At 34.6% G+C, this 19,382-nt stretch overlaps 3 protein-coding genes across 4 annotated transcripts in view; 2 read left to right on the plus strand and 1 right to left on the minus strand.

Annotated features, from left to right (window-relative positions):
• Nucleotides 1-6,165, minus strand: part of LOC113517930 (TELO2-interacting protein 1 homolog) — a 20,537-nt gene extending 14,372 nt beyond the window's left edge. The window contains exons 1-5 of one of the 2 annotated variants that reach the window (XM_052898459.1): nucleotides 5,694-6,165; nucleotides 4,701-4,843; nucleotides 3,228-3,402; nucleotides 2,267-2,459; nucleotides 1,514-1,661 (exon numbers count right to left, since the gene is read on the minus strand). In XM_052898459.1, coding sequence (XP_052754419.1) covers nucleotides 1,514-1,661; nucleotides 2,267-2,459; nucleotides 3,228-3,402; nucleotides 4,701-4,843; nucleotides 5,694-5,884 — 850 coding nt within the window. In that variant the 5' untranslated portion in view covers nucleotides 5,885-6,165. Of the gene's footprint in view, nucleotides 1-1,507; nucleotides 1,662-2,266; nucleotides 2,460-3,227; nucleotides 3,403-4,700; nucleotides 4,844-5,693 lie in introns of both variants that reach the window. The other variant, XM_052898458.1, reaches the window with a different exon arrangement.
• A 323-nt stretch (nucleotides 6,166-6,488) lies between these two features.
• Nucleotides 6,489-8,510, plus strand: LOC113518798 (uncharacterized). The gene has a single exon (XM_026903793.3). It carries the CDS (start codon nucleotides 6,635-6,637, stop codon nucleotides 7,709-7,711), a length of 1,077 nt encoding a protein of 358 aa, XP_026759594.1. The 5' UTR covers nucleotides 6,489-6,634; the 3' UTR covers nucleotides 7,712-8,510.
• A 1,974-nt stretch (nucleotides 8,511-10,484) lies between these two features.
• LOC113518797 (uncharacterized) lies at nucleotides 10,485-12,284 on the plus strand. Its single transcript, XM_026903792.3, has one exon. The coding sequence runs from the start codon at nucleotides 10,523-10,525 to the stop codon at nucleotides 12,005-12,007; it is 1,485 nt and encodes a 494-aa protein (XP_026759593.1). The 5' UTR covers nucleotides 10,485-10,522; the 3' UTR covers nucleotides 12,008-12,284.
• Nucleotides 12,285-19,382: the final 7,098 nt, after the last annotated feature.

The raw sequence follows: 19,382 nt of genomic DNA on the forward strand, positions 1-19,382 counted from the left end.
ATATAGCGGTATAAACAGGCGAGCTTTTTTTTCGCGTAGACGTTATACCTCGTTGCCCACACGCCCCGCGCCATTTGTAAGGAGTACCGGACAAAAAGTTGACGTGTTATTTATACAGACTGTTTGTTTTACTGCCGTAAATAGACTACTGTAATGGAACAAAGGTTTATGTTTTTTTTATACAACTTAGAATGGCAAACAAGCTGACGGTCCACCTGATGAAAAGTGGTAACCGTCGCCTATAGACATGAGCAGTACCATGGACATAATAGAGTATACTGTTTTGCCCATGATACCCACGCATGGGGCGTTGCCATTCCTGAGGACTCAGGCGTTATTCCTCTGTACCCAGTAAATTCAGGCCATATCCCACCCTTCAAACCGAAACACAGCCATGCAAACACAACTGCTTCACGGTTGAAACACGAATGGGACAGAGGTACCCAAGCAATCGACTTTTATAATAATCCTAATAAATCCATCGTCATCATGTCATCAGCCGTTAACTGTCCACTGCTAAATAGACCTCAAGGGGGAATTTGTCAGTAGTTGCCACATTTAGCAGGTTGGCAAACGAAGCTTTGATGCTAAAGAGAGACCTGCTGCCCATTCGATTAAGTTTCCTTTAGTCGCCTCTTACAACAACTCTCGTCAAAGGAACGACAATCCATGTGACATTCAAATAGCTGCTGTAATATACAATGATAGTAGCTGGGGGGAAAGGGATTGTTAGTAATGGAGACTGAGAATCCCATTGCTAGCAATATACCCAACCAGGTCGACCTCCTCCCGGTTCCTCCTGGAAACTATAATGGTTAATTCCTGATGAATTCATCATGATGGGCTATCTGACCTGTTCTCATTCTCATCTATCACTTCACTGGTGCTACGCGTTGGCGGTTACCATACCATTTTCATCCATAGTGAGCCGTGTGGTCGTAGCATATAATGATACACCCGTTTCTTTCTTTGTAAGAGGCGATTAAGTAAAGTAAACTTAAATGGCCGTGGGTTTCGTAGCCAAACTTCGGTTGCCAAGCCGTCTACCAAACGCGGCAACTACTGGCTGATATAATAATTAAAAAAAAAGTTTAACTTGATTATAAAGTATTCACTTTGTTGAGGCAAAATATTACTTGTACTTCAAATTCTAATAACTTATTAAATTCTTTCATACTATCGCCATTTGTCATGAAATTTATTTATAAAGTAAGTATTTATTAGTATGTATATATATATATATATATATATATATATATATATATATATATATATATATATATATATATATATATATATATATATATGTGGAGTTCCTGTCAAGCGTGGCAACTACTGGCAAAACTCCCTTTATGGGTAAGGCTTATGTCCACCAGTGGACAGTTAACGGCTGAAATGATGATGAAAGCTTCTAGCAGTCTACCGACGGTAGTAAAATATATAGTCCGTTAAAGGTAAATAATAAATCTATGTAAAAAAATTCAAATGCTCTAAAATTACTAATTACCCTTACTGCTTACTTCTTTGTTATCACCGCTTGCTAATTTGGTTTTTTCCTTCACCATTTTGGTTATATCCTCAACGGTTACTTCGTTTTTCTTTGTTAAGAACTTATCTTGCATTGTGAGGCATAGGATGCGGTGAATGGCATCTATTGAAGCCTAGAAGAATTACAAGTTTATAGACTTTTTTTATGCAACTTAGAATGGCAAACAAGCTGTCGGCCCATCTGATGGAACGTGGTAACCGTCGCCTATAAATATGAACAGTGCAATGGACATAACAGAGTATACTTTTTTGCCCTTGATACCCCCCATGCGTTGCCATTCTATAGGACTCGGGTGTTATTCGTCTGCATCCTTTAAATTCACTGCCATATTCCACACTTCAAACCGAAACACAGCCATGCAAACACAACTGCATCACGGTAGAAACATTAATGGTATAGAGGTGCCCAAGCAAATGACTTTTGTACAGTCCCTCTGGTAAAATTACTAACTTTTGCCCGCGACTTTGTCCGCATAACCGGGATTTTTCCTCTCCATTTACCAATGTGAAATGTGAAAAGGACTCCATTTTCCGCGCTTAGCCTCTCATTTGGGCCATTGTGCGTATGATCTCCATTTACCATTATATAGGTGTGTAAATATTTTTTTACAATTACTAAAATAATACAGTAATAATAATAACAAATGACATCAACAAAATAAATTACTTTTAATTAAAATTATTAATAATGGTTTAGTTAACAGTCAATAAAACTTACCACAACAACAGCATGCCCTGGATTATTTGTGCATGTGGCAACATCTTGCAGTGCTGCCAACAGACCGGGCAAGATACTTGACAGCATATCAACCACTGTACTCTCCATTCTGGTATCATATAAGTGATACTTGCCGTTCATCAGTTGGGGGTGAGTAGCTGTGTGCGCTGTTACACAGTTTATTGCTGCCAATCTACAAGTTTAAACATATGCATTAGCACCAGCCATTCCTAAAGTGGGTTCCGCAGAACCTAGGGGTTCCATAAAAAAGTCACTGGGGTTTCGTGAAATTATTTATACAGTGAAACAGTTTCTCTCTTTTTTTTTATGCAACTTAGAATGGCAAACAAGCTGATAGCCTACTTGATAAACATAAGCAGTACCATGGGCATAACAGAGTATTATATACCCCATGCGTTGCCATTCCTGAGAACTAAGGTGTTATTCCTTTGTACCCAGTAAATTCACTGCCATATCCCACTCTTCAAACTGAATCACAGTCATGCAAACACAACTGTTTCACGATTGAAACACGAATGAGACAAAGGTGTCCAAGCAAACAATTTGTACAAAGTTTCACTCTAGTTTCTCCCACCCATTCTTCACATTAAAAATTAAAGAAAACTATAAAGAGTTATACTTTTAAAATATTTCTAATAAAAATTTTTGCTCTTATTTAAATTACAGTGATTAATTTCAATAAATTTCAATTCCATAAAATTAAAAAGGTATTTTGTAGATGTTATGTTATCTTAAAAGTTTAGGACGCCTGCATTAGACAATGACATAAACAAAAACAAAATCATTATGGTATTCAATCAATGGAGATATATAAAAAAAAAAAAAATATACAATGGAACATACGACCTTATTCTTTTTTTAAATAATTTAAAAATAGATTTGTCAAATGTTCAATTCTGTTATAGAATTTAACAATCAATTGCAGATTTATGTGTCTTACCTGAGAGCCCTTAGCTTTTCCAACTTAGCCATGTGTACCGACACAAATATAGCCTGTGCAAGCAGTGGTATTTGTGTTCTGAGCAGTTTCTCTCTAAACCTCCTGTCCAGGTTTACTATCAAAACAGTTAGTGCTCTTACTACACTGTGCTTCAGCTCTTCTGGTACATTAGCAACTGAAAAGAGTGTTAAATATCATACAACCATAATTTAAAATAATATAATCATAAATTCATTGTTCTTTTCCATCCTAAGGTTGCCATGTGGTTGTGGCATAAAATAGGCCACTTCTTCTTTTTTCCGTGGGTGTTGTAAGAAGCGATTAAGGGAAAATAATGATTGAGAGATAGGCAGCAGCATCCTTTTAAAACATCTCTAATATAATATCTAACTGTGGTTGCCAACCCACTTGCCAAGTGTAGCAGCTATTGGCAAAATTTCCCAATAGAGGGAGGGCTATGATCAGCAGTGGACAATTAACAAAAATAGCAGACATAGTATGGAATGGTATCCTAAGATTGCCTGGAAGAGAATGCTATTTAGCCAAAAGACTACCCATTGTCATCTTCTTTTGTGTACATATTTTTAACTTATGTAATCTGTAAATATATAAATGTATAATTTTTTAAGGAGTACAATAGTTTTTGTCCATTAATTCATATATCTTACTAGTGATAAATGACAAATATTTATATGAAGGTATCTTTCATATCAAGACTTGATTTTTGAAAAATTGTCAGCCCACATAATGGAAAGAATATATATAGACATTCTGTGATGGCTATGATATCACTTAAGCATTGTCATTCCCGAGATGTTTTACCTTCATATTCTATAATTTCACTGACCTATCCCACCCTTTAAAACAAAATAAAGCCATACACAAAAATACATGAGTTATACATTTATATACTGATTTTGGCTGTATAATTCCAGCATAGAATATGCCACCCTTTCTTTTCATGTGGGTGTCATAAGAGGTGACTAAGGAAAAATTATCAAGGGATAGGCAGTAGTGTCCCTCTCAAAACATCACCAAAGCTTAATAAGCCAGTTGCATATCCACTTGCCAAGAGAGGCAATTATTGGCAAAACCCCCTAATCGATGAGGGAGGCTTATGTTCAGCAATGGACAGATAATGGCTGATGATGACGATGATAAATTTAAAATATAACTACTTACAGAGGAGGGGAGGGAGGGATTGTTAGTAATCAATTACTAGCAAATTATCCTGTCAAGTCAACATTACAGCTCCTTGTGTTTTTTATTTGTAATGATGGGCCAACTAAGCTGCTTTTATCCTCACCTATCATCTCTTAGATAGCACCTCTGGAAACCATTGTGGAACTTGTCATGATTGGTTAAATGACCTGCTTTCATCCTCATCTATCATTATTCACTGGTGCCCCACAAGTGTATATCAATAGTGCACTCGGGATTACACTTTTTCAACCATTCAAAAAAACTACTCACTCATTCCAGGTTGAGAATTCTCAAACACTAAATGGAGCAACCCAGTTTCAATCTTCAATAACATTTCATAATTGTTCACTGTGACTTTCTCCAAAACCACCCTCATTGCATCAATCAATCTTGTTTGTAGTTCATACTTCTTTCTAAAAAGAAAAATATATTAGTTTATTAGAAACAAAAAAAAAGTTAATTTCAATGATAGCTAATTTGAAGACAATATACAGTTTTTTAGCACCATTATGATCTGATATTAGGTATTGAGGAAGAATGAGGAAAAGAGGTGAAGTGATATCTCTTCTATTTCTTTGAATCACATTAATTGCCCATTTCTACTGAAGAAACTTGAATACAATGTACCTACTAGAGTGCCCTAGTTTTTAAAACCTATTTAAAAGTTCAGCTTGCAGAACAATTTTGAGTCATGAATCATCTCTTGCTTTAAGCTGCCAGTATAATAATATTGTAAAAACCAAGCCTGAACATGATATTCACTATGATAGTCATTCATTGTTCATGTCTACATTAAAAAGTTGATGTATTTTGCCATTTTATTTATTTGTAATTGAATTTATATTCAATTAAGTCATAATTTTAATTATTTATTAATTTTATCAATATCTCTTATTCATTTATTAACATATATTAATTTAATTCTATTTTAATGTTACTCAAACACAAAGCATGCTGTGGTCCACTGTATTTTGTCATTTTGCAAGTTAATAGATCTTATAAATAAATAAGGAATAGGTCTAAAGACCCTATCAAGTCAACCTCCATACAGCTACTTTTGTGGTTTTTTTTTTATTTGTAATGATGGGCCAACTGACCTGTAGTCATCCTCACCTATCATCTCTTACCATTCATTTTCATTTATTAAAAAAAACAAGTCTTCACCCCTTAAATATAACCATATGATATATATATAATACTCCTTATTTTAAAAACAGGTACATTTTTATTATTCATAACTTCTTGGTCTAAGAAGATTCTTACTCGATCTCCGTCGACTTGATGTGGGTAATGAAAGGAAATAACAAATACTGCTGCAGTTCTTGAACGACCTCCCTCTTCAGCTGTGACACACTAGAAATAAAAGTCGCTATGCTTTCAGAAGTAGGGCATATCATCACAACATCACAAACAGGCTTAATCCGTGAAAATGCGATTTTCAAGTCGGCATTCATTTTGCAAGTCAATAAATCTCTATTGTTTTTCTATTTGAGAAATCGCAATTAATAGATTACTTTTACATTAAATATTAAGATACAAGATTCATTTTAAAACAACAATGTGTAATGTGAATGAAATTAATTTTTCAGAAAATGAAGGATATGAAATACATTAAAAATAAATTATTTAATATAATTGTAAAATGAACTAATATTTTTCTGCACAGTATTAATGATTTTTTTTTTAGTACGTTTGTTCCGTTTGGAACAGGCTAAGGTCGGAGACCATGCTGCCTAGTCTTCAAAAAGATAATTTGTCTGGAATTAGTATTAATGATTAATTTGTTTGACAGAAGTGGGAGATAGATGACAGTTAGTGACTTATTAAAATATATATATAGACTAAGACAGTCTTTCTTATCTGTGACACAGACTTTCGTCTTTTTCGTTTTTATCTATAGTTTTTGAATAGTTACCGATGTATGTAATAAAATTATATATAACTATTGCTTTCTTAACAAAGATTAAAATTAAATTTTGATCTTATTCACCAAGTATAAACATGTTTCTATATCTCTGTACGCACTGTTAGTTTAATAGGTAGGCCTATATAATTTTAAAAAAAGAACTGTCAAAGTCAGATGTTCACATCTGTCATATTTTATCATCACCAAGCAAAAGGAGAATAATGAGAGAAAATTAATTAGATTATAAAATAGTAGATAACATGTTTTTATAATTCATCAGGAGTTCGAAACATTAAAGATGTTCTCCTTGGGAGGGCAGCGAGTCTTACATAAGTGTCTCAAGATTTTGAGGTTAAATATTGTCGACTTCAGCAGCCTACCTGATATTAAGAATCTTAACATAGTCAGGACTGTGGAGAAAACAATAGATAATAATACAAGCATATTCGTTGAGAGTCCTATACACGTGAAAGTTCAGCCTATCGATGTTAACGACTTAAAAGCACATAACAAATTGATTATGACTCTTTATAGCCAAGGCAAAGATACAGCTGATTTCCAAGTGAAGCAAACATCTAAGCGTTTGGAACTGCTTAATAAGAATACCTCTCCAGATAGGAACGATGTATGTTTAATACAAGTTCCGTATCACTTGAAAGTGCAGGTGACAACCACAGATCAAGCATCTGTGCATTTATCTAAGTTGGAAAGCGAAGAATTCGTTGTAAAGACTGAGAAAGGGATCGTCAAAGTTGCTGACTTGAAAGCACAGAATATCAAAGTGGAAAGTTCAGAGGGTGAGGTGCACACAGAGGGGAGATTACAAGCAAGCAATATAGAATTGAAAACTGGTTTGAATTCCGGTATACATTGTCACAATATCATGGCCAATTCATTTGTTGTAACAACACATGCAGGCCCAATAAGTGTCAAGTCATGTTACAGTGATAAGTCGCATTTCACAACACTCAAGGGCAACATAAGACTTGATCATTTACATAGATCAGTGATAATTGATGTGATACAACAAGGAAACTTGTACATCACAGGATTCTCTGGAAACCTTCAGGCATCACTGAAGAGTGGTGAAGTCTTTATGCATGCATCACAATTGACTGACAAAAGCAGTATATTCATTCATGAAAAAGGCAAAGTTGAATTATTAATTCATGACATATTAAAAAATTTACCTGCAACAAATTTGATAGCTGACAAAATAAAAGTTGATGACAAAATCATGAAGCTTGGCAGGTTTATGGATGGGTCATATCCGAAAAGGTTTAGGTTTGAAGGGGAGCCCCACAATGAGTTGCATATAGTCTGTAAGAATGGCTCAATTGAGTTGAAGGAGACAAACTTACCATTTCTAGTATAATTATATCTTTAATATTACATAATAAATTTCCCTTGTATTGTTTGTATATGAAGGTAATACATGGCTGTTTATTGTTTTATTAATATCCAATTTATATTATTAAATATTTTTTGGAAGTAAGTTTTAAACGTAATTAAAGAAATACAATTTAAATGAACAAGTAATGTCTGGTAATTGTGTCTATTGTATGAAGTTATGTTAATATATGAAAAAAATAACTGATAACATTAGAAATAAAGTTTAAAATTATTAATTAATATAGTCTGGTTTTAAAATCTATTAATGGTAATTACTATTTTCCATGATCCAAATTAAATGTTAGAGACTAATTGGTAGTAAAATTATGTGTAATGTTACCTATATTGCTGTATATTTTAGATTGAATATAGTATATAATACCTTACTCGTGTTACATAAATAATGCATGATCATTTCTATAACAAACGTAATTGTAATAATATTATTAAATTGTTATGATATTGTATTTAAATAATTATTTAGATGATACTAATCTTTATAATAATATATTGCATTTAAATACTATTGTAGATCAGTCAATTAAAATTAACTTGTATTTGGTTAAGAAATGTACAACTATCAAGAATAATGGAGTTGATTCTGATGCACCATTTCTCTATTTCTAATATTTGTGGTGTAATGATTATTTCATGGACTTTATACCAGTTTAATTTATCCAGATAAACTCAATTTTTAGTACATTTGTGTGAAAATTGTGTCTATACTATGATTACCAACTTTTTTTTTTTAACGTAATGAGCAAACAAGCCAAACCCTAAAAGATTCCTTGCATTTTTTTGTTTTTCATTTCACATCATTCATTAGAGTTTTTGCATGCAACATATCTTTTTGTTTTTAGACATATTTATAAATATGGTTAAAAATTCTATTTTATTAATTTCGACTCACATTCGTTATAGAATCATACCAATTTTCGTAAATATAGAATATTGTTTGTTCGATTGGTATATTGAAATTTATGTATGAGATATGGGATGAGTGGCTTATAAAATACGGAATAATGCAACGTTAGTCCATACCATAATGGTTTTGTTAAACTTACTTTAGAGATAAGTTTGGTAAATTATTGTATTGTTATTATTATTATAGCTTTTTTTCTCCACTTTAGTGGTCTCCAAGTGTAAAAGCTTCCCCTATCTTTTTCTACTTCTCCTTATTTGTACCAATTTTTATCCAGTTTTTTCTTGCTGTATTTGTTATGTTGTTTGGAGAGTCCACCTTCCTTGCACCAATCTTTGTGCCTCGCTATATGACCTGCCCATCTCCACTTCTGTTTCATACTATACTGAAAGAGCATTTGTTATTTTGGATTTCTTCCTAACTCTTCCTGTATTCTTCTTAGCTTTAAGATACTTCTTTCCATCGCATGCTGACATGATGGGATTATAACACCCCCTTATTCCTTCCACCTCTTGCAAATCCACCGGTCATTCATATATAAGTCCTGATACTTATTATGATTATTATAAGTAACTTTGTGAGTGTACATGACTTTACACTTTATTTTATAAAATAATGTGTTCAGAATGCGATAATTGAAACATAACACTGTAACTATTCAGTTACAATTTTAAAATATACCTTTTGTTATATGTTTTTAAAGGTTATTTTTGTAGTTCCTACATTGCTTTTGTGATATGTTTCTGTACTGCTAGTCCTAGATGAATCTGTGTAATTAGAATACATAATTAAGATGTTATACAATAGTATTGTTATTATTTATAGATGTAGAAATTATTAATAAATATTGTTGATTTTATTAATGTTGTCTCTATGTCACACGTTTACTTTTTTTTTTGATGGGTGAAAATAGTATGGTAACCCCGCCTGCGCTAATGGGATACGCTGGCAGAGCACTAGTGAAAGGTGATAGATGAGAATGAAAACAGACCAGTTAGCCCATCATGATGAATTCATCAGGAATTAACCATGATAGTTTCCAGGGGGAACCGCGAGGAGGTCGACCTCGTTGGGTATAGGTATAGCTAGTAATGGGATTCTCAGTCTCCATTACTAACAATCCCTTTAAGAGGTCGACCTGGTTGGGTATACTGCTAGTAATGGGATTCTCAGTCTCCATTACTAACAATCCCCTTTTTCTCCATTGATTCTGTTTATTTTTTGCATAATGCTGGAAAAATGTACAGGCAAAAATATAAAATAGCTGAAAAATAAAAAAATTGTACAAAAAAAAAAACTTCATTTGTAACAGAAACATTTCTTTCGAGATAAAAATTAAACTACTAAACAGATTTTGATAAAATTTCTATGGGACCAATCTTATATCTTTTTTCATACAAAATAGAATTTTCCCTATCGGTTTATAATTGACGGAGTTATGAAGTAACAAACATAAAAAAATACAACCGAATTGAGAACTTCCTTTTCGAAGTCGGTTGAAAAAACAAATTTTGACTTCGAGTATTGGTCTTATGAAGATCTCAGATAAATTTTTCTTACATATCTACTATGTATGGTCATCGCCTAATTACAACTTTATTACCTATATTATGTAGTAAGATTCGCCTTGTCCTGCAAAATGAGGTGCACATCGGTAACAGTCTAAAAATACAATCGTGAGCATATTTAATGAATTATTTCTAAGAATTCTCATTATTATTTGTTTGTTTACTTACTTATTTTTTCAATCCAAGTAACTGTTAATTGGGTGCAAAGATGAGTGGATAGCGTGGGCTCGGCGCCGGCAGTGTGTAGATAAGGAGCTACTTTATATGCGGTACCGCAGTGCGCGCGCGTCAGTTGTCATACACAATGCCGGCCTGTGCGCCCGAATATAGCCGCCTCGCGCGCTCCAATACTGAACTAGTGTTCTCGCCGCGAGTTAAACGCTGCTCGCATCAGCCTCCACCGTTCACAGCCCTACGACGCTCTTTCTCGTCGACCTTCTCTCTAATACCTGAAGAACGTGCCATTTCACCGGAGCGGCCGCCGCCTCTGCCGCGCTTCATACGAATCATCACATGGGGACCCAGATTATTCCTGAGACCGTTATTCGTACTGCTCAGTTTAATATCTCATCCTGCCTGGAAACAAATCTTAGTAGTTCTACCAACATTATGGATTGCCGCATCGTTATTCATATTCTGGAAGTGTGTACAGGCTCCGATTGGCATACTGAGGGTGATTGGACGCGCAATCAGCTCTAACCAATCGCACCAGCCTCGAACGGTGCTAATCAGCGGCGGAAGTTCAGCGCAAGCTTTACACCTAGCCAGGAACTTTCATTCGGCCGGTGCCAGAGTCGTTGCTTTTGAAATAGAGGGACATTTTTCATTACTGAAATATTCCGCGGCTGTTAACAAGTTCTACACGGTTCCAAGACCTAACCCAGCAGATCCACTCGCGTATGCAAGAGCTTTGAAAGAAATTGCTGAAAGGGAATCTGTCGTATTCTATATTCCAGTCAGCTCAACAACTCCGGCTTACTACGACGCTCTTGCGAAACCACATTTGGAATTAGTCGGCTGTCAGTGCTTTATACCGTGTGCTCGTGATGTTGTTACTTTAGACGATCCCTTAGAGCTGATGAGGGTGTGTCGCGCTGCTGGTCTGCCGACACCACAATTCTGGGTTGTAGTTTGTGATGAAGATGTTCGAGCGTGGTATGACAGCGGGGCATCAAAAGAAGGTCGACACTACATCGTTAGCGCCGGTGCTCGTGGTGCAAGGGACCGCCTACGTTTCGTCATGCCAGAAGATAGGACACAGTTTAGATTCCCTCGCGAAATAAGTCTGGAAAAGCCTTGGGTAATTTTGAGGGAGCCAAAAGGAGAAAAAATTATAACGTGCACTACATTGAAGGAGTCACGAGCTGTTAATAATGTAACGTGCCGCGTTGACTCGGCCAGGAAAGGATTAGTGCCACAGAAGGATGAAGAAGCGGATGCTTGGGTGCAGCGATTCGTTTCAAATCTCGCACCAGCGAGATCAATGACTGGACATGTCTCATTTAGACTGGTTCGCGAAGAACATACTACTAATGGACATAATAGTAGACTAGTGGCCATTGGAGCACGGGTCGGTGTATCATTGCCGTATTTGTGTCAAGCCCCATCTCGCTGTGGGCACAGAGCCACCATGGGTAAACTCCTAGATACGGTGCTAGATACACGTGAAGCTCTCTTTGCTTTCTGGGATCCTTTGCCTTATTGCGCATATTATCAATCTCGTCTACCAGAACAGCGGCGGTTACCGCCTCCTGAGCCGTGCAAAACACCACCAAATGTACCGCTGTGAAAACTCGACTTTTGTACAGCTTAGGATTTATTTATTAAGACACTCAGTACCTGAAGAGTGCGTGAGTGGGAGATATTCTCCTTTGTGAGTGATACAATCGCTAATTGTCCCCTGTCCGGGGGGAAGCGAATGGACTTTGTGCCTACGGGACGGTCGGGGCACGGTGTGACTCGTTTGTAACTACTAAGTAGACATTATGTACCTACAAACCTACCAAATATATTGTAGATTTTATTATAATTCTCAAATAGTAATAAAAATAAATAAGTATAAATAATTTTACTTTTTTTATTTTAATATAATTAATTAATATGTTAATTAGAAGCAGTTACTATGCTCATGCTCATATTTCTATACGAATAGCTAAGCAAGCAAAACAATATTTATAATTACTTACTTGTAGATATTATTCCGCTCCTTGCAATGCATAATGAAATGAATCGATGATTATTGACATTAGTAAATAGCTCATGTCAAAAGGTCTTAATGATAAAATAACAGTGCATAACAATATTGTTATCTTATAAATTCGTATCCTATCTTATATGTACTCGTATCTTTCATTGGAAAACTGACACTTGAATAAGCACTGATAAATTTCACATTAGTCATTTTTATTATTATCAAACAATACATATTTAAATTTTATCATTATTATAACAGCCGTTAAGTGTCCACTACTGGTTTCTCCTATAAGGGGGATTCTGTCAATAGTTGCCACGCTTGGCGGCCGGGTTAGCAACCACAGTTAGGCCTCGGTAATGTTTTAAGAGAACGCTGTTTGCTCATTCTTCGATCACTAAATTCCCTTACGACAGCCACGGAACAGGAAGGTTATATTTATATTGATTCTTTCATAATTATATTTTGTTTGGGCAGCTGTATCCCGTTTAAAACATCACCAAAAGCCTAACTTCAGTTGCCAACCTGCCTGTCAAGCGTGGCAACTACTGGCAAACCTCTCCCTTATAGGCGAGGCCTATGTTCAGCAGTGGACAGTTAACGGCTGATATGATGATGATGATAATGATTATTGGGACTGATTTTTTGGGAATCAAAAATTCAAAAATGACAAAAAAATATTAGCCTCACTTACTAATTTAATAGTTGAATGTACCGTGTAAGTATTGACCCTATGTTCCTAGTTTAGTTACATAGATAATAAAATATCAAATACGACACTAATAATAATGAAGTTTTCTTGGGTGAGCGTATTGGGACACATGTTCCGGCATCACATAAAAACTACTGCATCAAATTGGATGCGGTTTTCAAACATATAATCCTGAAGATCTAACTTAAAAGCTGGTGTATGTTTTATCCTGGAATACCATCTAGAAGTGGCCTATTTCTAACTCCTTTACGAAGTAACTCCTTTAGGTCGAAAGTTAGTATTATATTGTTATTATAGTACACACACACACACACACACACACACATATATATATATATATATATATATATATATATATATATATATATATATATATATATATATATATATATTTAAATATAACTAAATTGGCAGTCTCTTCACCTTTCCTTTGTAGTACTAGAACACGTAGCAGTAACCTGGGGGGTTCAAGGGGTTCAAAAAGCTCACTTTACAATACATATAGGTGCCTATACAATTTATTTTGCATAACTCGTCAAGTTTAATAGCCCTCATGCGCCGAAGATATAATATTAACAGACTAGTACATATACGTGGATGGATTATACAAAGTAAATCATATTATGATTCAAGTAAGGTGGATATTTGGAAGGCAAATGTTCCGTCCTTCCTGGATAATTAATTTTAAAATGATCATTTCTATTTGTGCAGACTAATATCAAAGCTCTAGAAGGTCTGCGGAGCTTGTTCAATGGTACGATAACTGAAACATAATTATTGTAACCGTGCTGCACTTGAAGTGATAGCCGTTATCGCCGTCCGGGTCACGAGACGTGGCCGGTCAAAGATCGCACCTTTCTCGAGTCCGGAGCTCATGGAAAAATAAACGCCTCCCACTGACACTACGAATGAAATTTTTTTTTTATACAACAGAATGGCAAACAAGCTGACGGCCCACCTGATGGAAAGTGGTAACCGTCGCCTATAAACATGAGCAGTACCATGGACATAACAGAGTATACCTACTGTTTCGCCCATGATACCCCCCATTCGTTGCCATTCTGAGGACTCAGGTGTTATTCCTCCGTACCCAGTAAATTCACGCCATATCCGAAACACAGCCATGCAAACACAACTGCTTTACGGTTGAAACACGAATGGGACAGAGGTACCCAAGCAATCGACTTTTGTACAAAGTCTCCCTCTGAATGTCAATATGAAATACAGGTATGTATGTAGAGATCGTTATTACAAGTCCTGTCTTCATCCTACACTCCTTCCATTGCCTTACAATAAACAAATCTATTTAATTTTATTATATCGGTAGATATGTTTTCGTCACCAAACTCACGAGAAAGAATAGGACTCCGGATGTTGCTGTCTCTTTCTATCTAGTGCATAAGGCAAGAAAATCTAAAAGTAGTTACTTACCTAGACATAGGTAAAAAATAAAAAGAATTTTTCTAAGTTATCATTAAATATGGCATTTGATTTTAGAATAAACACTTGCAGATTTTAAAATAACTCGTAAATCAGAATTAGTAAAGATATCACATATACATACACATATAAAATAGAGACGAATTGAGAATCCCAACCTATTGATTTTTTTTTAAATAGTTCAGTTCAATATTTATAAGACTATATAATACGGACTACTGCAGAGAAAATTAAATACTCTTTAATCAATTTACTAACAAATTTGAAGTTCAAAGTTTAGAGCTTTATACTAAGTTGTATCTCGTAGCTTCAATCGTGTGAATTAACTATACAGTATCCTAATTATAATATAACCTATAAATGTACCAAATATTCAAATCCATTAAATAGTTTTTTCGTGAAAGAGTAATAAACATTCAGCCATTCGAAATTACAAATTTTGAATTTACTGTATTATATTAATAGGAATTATTCATAAAACTTTTGATTAAATCAACCATTTCTTTATTACCGTAGGATATCCACATATGAGTCAATTAAAAAAAAGTTTGTTTTGAAAATTATTCGACCGTACGTTGATCGAAGACTACAAGAAAACATATCTATCGTAGAATCCACATTTCCTGAAACGTCTATTATATATTATCGTCGTGTCCCAACATAGAATGGGCCATCCAATCCTTTCCCGTGTTGTATGAGACGACTAAGGGCACCTAATGGTCAAAGGATGGGCAGGAACGTCTCTCTTAAAATATCGCCAAAGCCTAACTGCGATTACCAACCTGCCTATCAAGGGTGGCAATTCTTGGCAAATCTCGTCAATAGGAGGAAGCCTATGATCAACAATGGACGGTTAACCGAATATAGATACATGTATCAATTTAGAAAACTCTGTATTAGAAATTAAATGACTCGATCGAAGACTATAACATACTGGATTTCTCCAGTCGTCCATGCGCCAATCAGTTTAGAAAGGGTTTGTTTCTGAAATTTGTCTGGCCGTTTGAACAACTGTTCAAAGTCTAACAGTGTTACCAAATTCTCGTTACGTAGACGAACACACGAGAATCTGCTAATGTTTTATCTAAAACACATACCTACACGTGACTGTAACAGATAAAACCTAATCACGTTTGAACAGTGCCAAAATGTAATCATCACGTGTTTCTGAAACGGAAGTTAAATGATATATAGAAATTATTTATTAGAAAAAAAAAATGTTATTAGATGAACCATCTTCAATTAAGTATAATTAAAAACAATGTCTTGTTATTCTACTACATTAGAAGTACCTACATATCGATCTAAACACGTTATTTGAACTCATTAATAAAAAAAAAATGTATATTATTGAAACATAATTCATTCATAATAAACAACATATTTTTTATAACGCAATTAAAAATAACTGTGGTTACAGTAATAAAGTATTTTTATTGGGTAGGTACACAGTTCTTTGACTTGTTAATTACAAAAAAGATTTTATGTTATTATAATAAAACTAAAATACCTATTTTAATATATTCATATCACACCAAAGTTACCAGAGGGAGACTTTGTACAAAAGTCAATTGCTTGAGTACCTCTGTCCCATTCGTGTTTCAACCGTGAAGCAGTTGTTTCCATGGCTGTGTTTCGGTTTGAAGGGTGGGATATGGCGTGAATTTACTGGGTACAGAGGAATAACACCTGAGTCCTCAGGAATGGCAACGCATGGGGGTATCATGGACGAAACAGTGTACTCTGTTATGTCCATGGTACTGCTCATGTCTATAGGCGACGGTTACTACTTTCCATCAGGTGGACCGTTAGCGTGTATGTAATTCTAAGTTGCATAAAAAAAATAGCAACGGATTATTTTATTTTAACTAAATATTAGTACGCCAATTATTAATTTGCTGTTTTCATTTAAAGGATTTATGCTGTAAATAATAAATTGTAACATGTTCTATGGATTTTGGTTCGTACATACAAGTATTATAGGGGAGAGATATTATTAGGAGTAATTACTCATTGATATAAATTTTCAAATTTTGGATTGTGTTCCTAAAAACTGTCTTTAATTATGGCAAAATCAATTATTTTAATTTAAAAACTAAACTTCTTGATTTAATAATTAAGTAAGTATATCCTTTCAAATAAAAAACAGACTTTTCTAAATCGGTTCATACCTGATACAGTTGTGAGATAACAAATATAAAAAAGTATAACTGAATTTAGAACCTCTTCTTTGAAGTCGGTTGAAAATTCAAGAAGACATGTCTGTGTGCCATACATAGCAGGTGTCATCAAACGTGTGCCCATTATCCGCTTTACCGCCTAATTTATGATCAATTAAATAAAAAATTTATTATTTATTACAAATTAATTCTTTTTAAATATTTTTTTAACAATAAAATAATTACTAATGTTAATACCCATGCCTTAACACGTGGTTAAGGCATGATATTAACATTGATGATATTTATTTCAGTTTCCGTCTACATCATAGTTTTTTTTATGGGTGAAAATGGAATGGTAACCCCGCCCGTGCTAACGGTATACATTGGGCGGGGCACCAGTGAAGGATGACAGGTGAGAATACAAAGGCAGGTCAGGTAGCCCATCGTAATGGATAGACCTGGGATTTAGCACGATGGTTTCCAGAGGGGAGCACGTGGAGGTCGACCTGACAGGGTATTGTAGTATTGTAGTCCGTATTACTAACAATCCCTTCCCCCCTCTACACCACAATTACAGTCTAGTTAAGTAGGAAACGAATATGATAGATATGATAGACATGTCTTCGCAACCATATTCATAAGAGGGGAAAGGGATTGTTAGTAATGGAGACTGAGAATCCCATTGCTAGCAATATACCTAAATAGGTCGACCTCCTCGCGGTTCCCCCCGGAAACTATCATGGTTAATTCCTGATAAATTCATGAAGATAGGCTAACTAGCCTGTTTTCATTCTCATCGATCCTTCACTAGTGCTCCGCCAGCGTATCCCATTAGCGCGGGCGGGGTTACCATACCATTTTCACCCATAAAAAAAAAACCATATTCATAAGATAGAGTGGACAGTAAGTAACATCCGGTGTTGTATTCTTCCTCAGGTACACAGTAACAAAAACGTGGAGAGAACAATTATGAATTAAACTATATAGGCAGGTATACATCTAAGACAAATGTCTTCACGCCAACTTCTTTGTGAGACTGGCAGAGTAAACCCTAGTGTCAAAAGCTTTGAATCCCTACACTTCTTGTCGCCATTTATTTAAATTTATTTTTTAACCTATTATTTTAATTATTGTTTTCTGGACATTCATGAACTAAATTTAAAATATTCTTGACTTAAATCTATTAGAAAATTATTTATATTGGTCCTTATAATAAAGATTTCGCTGTAATATCAAATTGAAATGTTAATTTTAGAGATTAATTAAAAATAATAGCACTTTAGAATTGGCCCTATTGCTTACTTCACAAACTGACAAGTAAAATAGACAAAAGAATATAATATATATATATAAAAAGGTTACATCATAATTATAAGTCGTGACATTAATTAAAAATGTATTAAACACGATAACATTTTATTGATAGGAAAAACTTACAATTCATTATTAATTTATAACAATTAATCGTATTTTTGAATAATTTTAAAGGTTATTATTGAGATTTCCTTATATATAATGTGCCAGGATTGAATCTGCAATCAGTGGGTAGTAAGGCTGTGTGTCAAACTGCTACGCGCCGTGAAAGTGAAATCTATATAAATATAATAAAATAAAAAAGATTAATTTGTTTGTCTAAACTCGCTAATACCTTGAAGTGGGGGGAAAGGGATTGTTAGTAATGGAGTCTAACTGACTTATTGCTAACAATACACCCTATCAGGTCGACCTCCACGCGGTTCCCCTTGGAAACCATTGTGGTTAATTCTAGTGGAATTCGTCACGATGGGCTAACTGACTTGTTTTCATTCTCACCTATCATCACTCACTGGTGCCCCGCCAGTGCATATCGATAGAGTAGGTGGGGTTTCCATTCCATTATCACCCATAAAAAAATATATCTTGAATTGCAAGTCGAATTTGAAAATTTATTTTTACATTAGACAGCTCTTTTCTTGAAGGCTTATACATTATGATATAATCACGTACGAAGCCGGGGGATAGAACTAGTAAATTATAATTGTAAATGTGAATAGGGACTTAAATAATATATTTATTATTATTATTATTATTTTTATTTATTTTTGTTTTTCTTTCTCTTCTTCACATGGACGAAGGTTTACTCACCGACACGGGCCTTAACCAAGTGTAGGAGAGGTTTATAGGAAGATGTAATAGTAGACGATGAGGAATTTTCTAGTAATATGGCAGGTATTTAAGATAGTGGCCTTTTGTAGTAGGTATGTTTGATTAGTGTGGATATTTAGTGTTTGTAGGCTATTACTTAGAGTCTTTGGGATAATGCCGGTGGAAGATAGAACAATGGGTACAATATGTACTGTATGGGCTTGCCATTGTGTTTTCACTGCTATTGCAAGATCCTGGTACTTCGCTATTATTATTATATACCTAGTGTTGTTATTATTATTATATACTTAGTATTTATTATTATATACCTAGTAGTAAGTCTAGACCCGTTTATCATCTGATCACCAATGTCAAAGAAAGGTGATAGGAGACCAGAAACAACAATCTAATCTAACTACTTGTTAAAATGAAACGTTTATAGTAAAATTCAACAATATTATCGACATTTTTATTTAACTATTAAGAGTATTGACGCATGCGCAGTTGCACTTGAGGTCATATTTACTTTCAGCGA

This window comes from Galleria mellonella, unplaced genomic scaffold (genome assembly GCF_026898425.1).
Source record: "Galleria mellonella isolate WM207_F2 unplaced genomic scaffold, CSIRO_AGI_GalMel_v1 utg44, whole genome shotgun sequence".
NCBI lineage: Eukaryota > Metazoa > Arthropoda > Insecta > Lepidoptera > Pyralidae > Galleria > Galleria mellonella.